The 8,089-nt window shown below is 41.6% G+C and overlaps 1 protein-coding gene across 2 annotated transcripts; it reads right to left on the bottom strand.

Moving 5' to 3' along the window:
- Positions 1-2,618: 2,618 nt before the first annotated feature.
- Positions 2,619-7,642, bottom strand: LOC123519491 (succinate--hydroxymethylglutarate CoA-transferase-like). Of its 2 annotated transcripts, none has more exons than XM_045280839.1 (4): positions 7,365-7,642; positions 4,908-5,051; positions 4,213-4,298; positions 2,619-3,939 (listed from the first exon to the last, which is right to left on the bottom strand). In XM_045280839.1, exons 1-4 carry the CDS (start codon positions 7,525-7,527, stop codon positions 2,851-2,853), a joined length of 1,482 nt encoding a protein of 493 aa, XP_045136774.1. In that variant the 5' UTR covers positions 7,528-7,642; the 3' UTR covers positions 2,619-2,850. The 2 variants fall into 2 exon arrangements, with proteins under 2 accessions (XP_045136774.1, XP_045136773.1); XM_045280838.1 differs by having other exon boundaries at positions 4,213-4,319; positions 7,365-7,639.
- Positions 7,643-8,089: the final 447 nt, after the last annotated feature.

Below are 8,089 nucleotides of genomic sequence, written 5' to 3'. Positions count from 1 at the left end.
CACCAATACTTTTTCTCATATATATAAATGACATGCCAGAGGGAGTGAACAGCTACATAAATCTGTTTGCAGACAATGCGAAACTGTGCAGAGTTATAAAGCAAAAAGAGGATTGTGAAATACTGCACGAAGACCTAAATAAGATCTGGGAATGGAGTAAAAAGTGGGAGATGGAATTCAATGTGGACAAAAGCCATGTCATGGAAATGGGAAAGAGTGAAAGACGACCTGTGGGAATCTATAAGATGGGAGATGGAATAGAACTGGAGAAAGTAAAAAAGGAAAAGGACTTGGGAGCGACGATGGAAGAAAACAATCAACCGTAAGCCATATAGATAGAATTTTCAGAGACATAATTTGCTAAGGAATATTGGATTAGCATTTCACTACATGGACAAAGAAATGATGAAGAAATTGATAAGTACTATAATAAGACCCAGATTGGAATATGCAGGAGTTGGGTGGACCGCCCATAAAAAAAAACACGTAAGGAAGTTGGAAAGACTACATAAAATGGCTACAAGAATGGTTCCAGAATTTGAAGGGATGACATATGAGGAGAGACTAAAGGCTATGGATCTACCAACCCTGGAACAGAGAAGGGAGAGAGGGGATCTAATACAAGTTTATAAATTGATCAACGGAATGGACCAGGTGGATAATGAGAAACTGATCCTGAGAGAATATGACATTCGAAGCACAAGATCGCATAGTAAAAAACTGAGGAAGGGAAGACGTCTGAGAGATGTTAAAAAATATAGTTTCCCGCATAGATGTGTTGAGACTTGGAATAGTTTGAGTGAAGAAGCGGTGTCAGCAACGAGTGTGCATAGTTTTAAAGAAAAATTGGATGTGTAGATATGGAGACGGGGCCAAACGAGTGTAAAGCCCAGGTCCTGTAAAACTACAACTAGGTAAATACAACTGGGTAAATACACACAGGGTCAGTATTGGCACCAATACTTTTCCTCATTTATATTAACGACATGCCAGAAGGAGTGAACAGCTACATAAATTTGTTTGCGGATGATACGAAACTGTGCAGAGTTATAAAGCAAAAGGAGGATTGTGAAATACTGCAAGAAGACCTAAATAAGATCTGGGAATGGAGTAAGAAGTGGGAAATGGAATTCAATGTGAACAAAAGCCATGTCATGGAAATGGGAAAGAGTGAAAGACGACCTGTGGGAATCTATAAGATGGGAGATGGTGTAGAACTGGAGAAAGTCAAAAGGAAAAGGACTTAGGAGTGACGATGGAAGAAAACAATCAACCAGTAAGCCATATTGATAGAATTTTTGAGAAACATATAATTTGCTGAGGAATATTGGAGTAGCATTTCACTACATGGACAAAGAAATGATGAAGAAATTGATAAATACTATAATAAGACCTAGATTGGAATATGCAGGAGTAGTGTGGACCCCTCATAAAAGAAACACATAAGAAAATTGGAGAGGCTACAAAAATGGCTACAAGAATGGTCCCAGAACTTGAAGGGATGACATATGAGGAGAGACTAAAGGCTATGGATCTACCAACCTTGGAACAAAGAAGGAGAGAGGAGACCTGATACAAGTCTATAAATTGATCAACGGAATGGACCAAGTGGATAATGAGAAACTGATCTTGAGAGAAGAATATGACATCCAAGCACAAGATCGCATAGTAAAAAGCTGAGAAAGGGAAGATGTCTGAGAGATATTAAAAATATAGTTTCCAGAGATGTATTGAGACGTGGAACAGTTTAGATGAAGAAGTAGTGTCTGCAAAGAGTGTGCACACTTTTAAAGTAAGATTGGATAAGTGTAGATATGGAGACGGGGCCACACGAGCATAAAGCCCAGGCCCTGTAAAACTACAACTAGGTAAATACAACTTGGTAAATACACACACACACACACACACACACACACACACACACACACACACACACACACACACACACACACACACACACACACACACACCACACACCTGCATTAACAATGCTGACTTGTTGCAGTGTGCAGGACCAAGGATGAATGTGGAGGGCACAGGGGAGAACCTTGTGCTGCGGTACTCGGCTAACACCGCACCTGAAGTTCCCAGTGGGAAGATTTTTTCCATAACACCTGCCATTCTTTACTGCTGTTTCTGTTGATAGATTACAGATTGTATATTGTTACTGTAATATATATATATATATATATATATATATATATATATATATATATATATATATATATATATATATATATATATATTCATGACAGGTATTAACCATCACCTAAAGGTTACTACAGCATGATCTACCTTGTTTTTATTTCATCATATTACTTTCTTGATTATATAATAATAGCAGTCTCAGTTCCCTCCCATTTCCTGCATGCATGGATTCCATCATTCTTCAGCTATGGCAGCAAGTTAGTGAGTGACTTCCAAGTCATAATTTTCTTGGAATTTTCAACATCTCTTTACTATCCCAAGGAGTATGTAGTTATGTTTGCTTCCCTTTATGCAACCAACAAAAAAGATTTTTAAGGTGTTGAGTGTCCTGATGCCTCATTCATAACACATCCTCTTCACTCTTTTTAATGTGAGATCATCACAATTAAAGGAAAGAAAAACTATAGGGATGCACTTTCATTAAAAAAAGTTTACTGATAAATAGAATTGAGACATCTAATTACAGTGGATGCTTAACTATACAATGGCATACATTAACTCTTATATTTGTGTAATGATATATCTAAAGTGGTATAAAAATAAGTCATTTAAAAGACTGACTTAGAAATCACACTTCTCATTAATACAAGAACATATCTTTACTATCACAATTATTCTCATCCACTAAATAACTGGTGGGTATTAGTTAACCACTCCCTGCCTCCTCAACTCCTCCACCTGGTGGTGAGTGTAGCCCAGCACCTCAGTGAGAACCTGGTAGGTGTGCTGCCCGAGGAGTGGCGGTGCTGCCCGCACCTTATTTTGAGAGGCACTGAAGGTGACTGCAGGTCCCACCTGTTTTACTGTACCCACACCTGGATGCTGCACCTCCTCCACCAGCCCACTGTGAACCACTTGTGGGTCAGAGAACACCTGGGAGAGACTGTTGATGGGAGCATAAGGGAAAGGGCAGCCCTCCAACACTGCCAGCCATTCTTCAGTGGAATGCTTCCTAAAGGCTGCAGTGAGAGTTGCCAGGAGAGACTCCCGATGCTCCACGCGTTGTGCATTAGTGGAGTAGCGTTCATCTGTCTGTAGTTTAGGCAGGCCTAAGACTCGGCACAGGGCAGAGAACTGGTCATTGCTCCCAGCAGCAATGGTGATGTGGCCATCAGCAGTTGGGAAGGCCTGGTAAGGTACAATACTCTCATGGGCAGTGCCCCAGCGACAGGCTTCCCTGCCTCCATTGAGATAGTTTGAAGCAAGGTTTACCATACAAGATACCTGAGTAGACAACAAGTTGCAGTCAATCTTTTGGCCACGGTCTGTCTTCTGCCTCTCAAGCAGGGCTGCCATAATGGCCCCATGAGCATATAATCCAGTGGCCAAATCAGTCATGGCTACCCCAACTTTGCAGGGTTCCCCATCTCCAGCTCCTGTCACCCCAACCAGACCCCCAAAGGAAGCAGCCATCACATCATACCCAGGACGGCTCTTGTATGGGCCTGATGTGCCATAACCTGAGATGGAGCAGTAGATCAAGTGTGGAGCAAGTGTCTGCAAGTCACTGTACCCTAAACCTAGGCGATCCAGCGCCCCAGGAACAAAGTTCTCCACAAGCACATCACTGCAACGGACCAGGTCTTGGATCACCTGCACTCCATCTGGCTGCTTCAGATCCACTGCCACACTCTTCTTGTTACGATTGACACTCAGGAAGTAGCAGCTCTCTGTGCCCAGGAAGGGAGGGCCCCAGGTGCGTGTGTCATCCCCAGAGCCAGGCCGCTCCACCTGGAGGCCACATCACACTCCTTTCAGAATGATAAAGTAATACTGTCAACTTGCCATGATTCCTCCTCTAACCTATCATCCATGAGCAAATAGTAATGATGTGAGATGCTTTTGTACACTGTACACCATGAATGATTCAGACTACCTACAACTGTGGCTCCAAGCAGCAGCTCCACTCTGTCAGTGGATATTATTATAAAATTTGTTAATTTAATTCAGGATCCTTAAAGCAATGACAAAGTAAGATTCAGCAATGAGTTAGCTGTGCATTACCTTGATGACCTCAGCTCCCATGTCACTGAGGACCATTGTGGCAAATGGTCCTGCCAATATCCGGGTCAAGTCAACAATCCTGACCCCTGAGAGAGGACCAGCTTCAGCTGAGAGAAATGCCCAGGAGAGCATTTGTTTACTTAATTCTCATCAACTTTCTTTGATCACACACACACACACACACACACACACACACACACACACACACACACACACACACACACACACAGTTGAATAAAATTAGATATGGAGACAGGTCACTATGAACCCTGTTCTAACCCTGTAATATACAAGGTAAATATATGCAATAATACACAACATCAAACACAGTATGGCTGACTTAAGTAGCATGTGCACTACTACACCTGGAAACTTATGACTTACTCTGAGCAATGATTGACTGCTGTGTGTCTCACATCACAAATATATTTTCTCATGCTTTGTGCTACATCTAATAAACACAAAATTCCTTTCATCTATATACACATTGATAACATTTACAGTAAAACATCATATTAAACAATCACAGAAAATGTCTATAAAATTGTTTTAGCTTAACTCCTATTGTATCTCATCTAAAGACAAAAGTATAGCTATATAATTTTCAGAGAACCTTTAGGTAATACATTGTCCTAAAGTTAATTTTCCCAAACTTGATGTCTACTAGGATACTGTAGTAAAAATCTTTTGCCTACTGGAGGAATGTCTGGCTGGCAGAATGGAAGTAGAGGCTGCAGGAAGGCCAGTGTGATGTGCCTCAACCCCACGCACCACTGTTAACCTACGAGCCGTCAAGTGACGAGTCAGCCACCAGCACATGTTTCCACGCCTGCTGCATGCTGCGGATAAAAGGCAGATCATGGCAGCAACTTTGACATGTGACATACATATGGCCAAGTAAACAAAAACAAGCATTCAACTATAATTCTGTTCTTTCCCCCTGAACAATGATCCTTCTCTCATCCTCATACTTACTTCCTCACTGTCCTTCCATTTCACACAAAGTCATCCTAGTGCATCCACAATGCTCATCAAAGGGAAAAATGAAGAAAATATGGACAGGAAATGTCATGTAGCAAGTTGATCCCAGAGGCATGATGAAGGTGGAGCCACACTGGACAGAACATGATGAGACAAGCTCACTAGCCAAGCATTTACTTGCCTGGCATCTTGTTTGTGAAATCTGCTTCCCAAGGTTAACCACTCATATACTCAAATCAAATTAATGCTGATATTTGAGCATATTACATTCATGATATTCTGAATCCATAATTAATCAATTATTATAATTTTCCTAAAAGCTATTCAATGCCATTACTATTGCTGAATAAAGTTCAGATTTTCTTCAATCTTAAGATACAGAGACAAGTCATGGCCATCTCTAAATTCATAGCAATGCAAGGAGACATGTAATTTTGGTCTAAAATCAAAGATCTTTCAAGAGAAAAAAGGCAAACAGTCCATTCAGAAATCTGACACCAAACTCATTAATTTCTCTACAGCCATGTATCCTAATATGAAAAAATGCACACTTTCCTTCCCTCTAACCTTTCTAAACAGAACACCAAGTTAATGCCTTGACTATGCAATTGCTCTCCACCAAACACTTGCTGCTTGTGTTTTTTTTGTTTTTATACTACCAGCATGATATCTTCAAAGTAACATAATAACAACCAAAAGATGGCAAAAGAAGCCAGACCAGCCAAGAATCTACAAGGAGAGATGATGATGAACATTTTGGTTAATGTGCAGAACAGGTCCCCCTTACCAGTCTCTTCAAAGTAGTCATTATGAAGAAGTTATAATAGTACACTTGTGATGTATAAAGATTTCGGAAGGCAGTCGATCTTACGTAGGTCACACTGCTTTCTTGAAAATCACCCATCTCCGCCAGAATCTAAGTCCCTAACAGATCCGTTCACTGTGGTACACAGGTGAAACTGAGGCTCGTAACACCTCAGTCACGTATTTCTGCCTTGACAGGAACAAGTTCCTATTACATGTGAATTGACAACATGTCATCAACGTATGTGTTATGAGACAAAAATGTAAATAATGCACCACCTTTCTCTTTGATGATAACCTATCTTCGTCTTTTTCCTCAATTCACACTTTCATTCATGTACTTCTATTAATTTTCAAACATGAACGCTTTTCATTGGTTCGTGAGCGCAGATATCAGCGCAGGTATCAATCCGCGATGAAGGATGCGGGTAACACGTGTACAGGTGCCCAGTCCTTACCCTGCACCCGCCATGACACGCTGTGAAGACTGTGATCTCGGCTGGCTGGAGTTTGCTATCAAGTATAGCGGAAAGGTTGCAAATTTGAATGCTGGGAAATCATCGCTCCTGCGATGCAAGTCTGTGTACAATCGAAAAGAGGACCAGCCAGGACCTTCATCCTTTCGTTAAGGTATTGTGAGGAGGGGTATTGGAAGAGGTAGGGCATATTGTGTGGAGCTATAAGAGAACCAGTGTGGGGGGGAAGGAAACTGCCCCAAAGCAAGGATACGTTAGGTTAGGTTTATGTTAGGGTTAGGTTAGTGTTGTAGGGGGTGGGTCCGGGGGGGCACAGCCCCCCCGGTTAGGTTAGGTTAGTGTTGTAGGGGGTGGGTCGGGGGCGCGCAGCCTCCCCGGTTGGGTTAGGTTATGCTCCCCCCACCCAAAAACCCCCGATTTTCCACAGGCCCCCAAACTTGTTGGTGCTGGGGGTAGGGGGGTGGGGAAAGGAAGAGGGGACTTCTTATGCATTTTTACCAACATTTTACTAGTGCGGTCGGTAACAGGCAACAAAGATATAAGGACTCAAGAATTATATTGCAATGCCTGGCTACAAATCTGAGCCCTGCTTTGAATTTAGGCTGACAGTTGGCGCACAGTTCATCCCGCTGTCATCCTTCTTTTGCAGCAGCGAGGAGGAGTCACGTGAGTATGGGTCTCAAGGCAGCAACTGCGATGTCCTGGCAAGCAAACCTAAGCAAGAGTGAATGCAAACGTGGTGACATTGACAGGTGTGCGAGACAGACCAAACACACTATCTTCCCTATGATCAGACACCATTCACCACAACACCCACAACCTCTACCTCCACTTATCTCGACTCAGCCACATTGACATCAGATTTACGCCCAACGCCATGACCCCTCTCACCTTGCTCCTTGTTTGCAGAACAGGCAGAAGCAAAACAGGCCTCCAGCCGTCTCAGTAAAGATGAAGACACACAACAAACAGCACTACTACTACGACTATGTGCCGCCTCAATTACATAATATGATACCTTTGCTTTTATTTCTCTTGTTTTCCTAGTTAACATTAAATTTCCCCCTCAATGTATTCAATGTTGTCAATTTGCATTTAAGATGTTGAATAATATGTACAAAAATATATAAATATAAACTAGCTAAAAGGAAACATTATTTACTACACCGTTGTAAAGAAAGTTTGATCTTGATCTCATTGTTACAGGTGATGCGAGATTTCTGCTCATGGAGGTAGAATAGGAAGAGTCAGCATGAGGTCACAGAAGTGAAACAGACGCGTTATTGATCCGCTGCAGCCTACACCCAAAACATTGACATTGAAAGTACATACAAATGCCCGGATACCACTCCTTATTTTCATTCTTATGTTCATGTTTCAAGACCGTTACCATATATTATGTGATACTAAAACTCTTGAAAAGAAGGGAAAACCAAAAAAAGCAACTCTAAAACACCCTCTCTCATTTTATTTCTTACTTTAATTTAGCAGTGTTATTCTCTCTCCCAAACACACTCTTCCGCTACTTGCCATTAGTCATTTTCTAGGCTTGTGTAAACTGGAACGATAAAAAAAAAAAAAAGCCCACTTAAAACTCCATGTAACTTAGACTAATG

The sequence above is a fragment of the Portunus trituberculatus genome, chromosome 45 (genome assembly GCF_017591435.1).
Source record: "Portunus trituberculatus isolate SZX2019 chromosome 45, ASM1759143v1, whole genome shotgun sequence".
Classification (NCBI taxonomy): Eukaryota; Metazoa; Arthropoda; class Malacostraca; order Decapoda; family Portunidae; genus Portunus; species Portunus trituberculatus.
This window is presented reverse-complemented; position numbering and strand designations above follow the sequence as displayed.

What these genes read in the sequence shown, in the direction of transcription:
- LOC123519491 (XM_045280838.1), bottom strand. Translation starts at nt 7,527, where the DNA reads ATGTTAACTAGGAAAACAAGAGAAATAAAAGCAAAGGTATCATATTAT. An exon ending in TTCTGCAAACAAGGAGCAAG is followed by an intron (nt 5,052 to 7,364) that starts GTGAGAGGGGTC and finishes TTTTATCCGCAG; the next exon opens with CATGCAGCAGGCGTGGAAAC. An exon ending in TGGGAGCTGAGGTCATCAAG is followed by an intron (nt 3,940 to 4,212) that starts GTAATGCACAGC and finishes TGTGGCCTCCAG; the next exon opens with GTGGAGCGGCCTGGCTCTGG.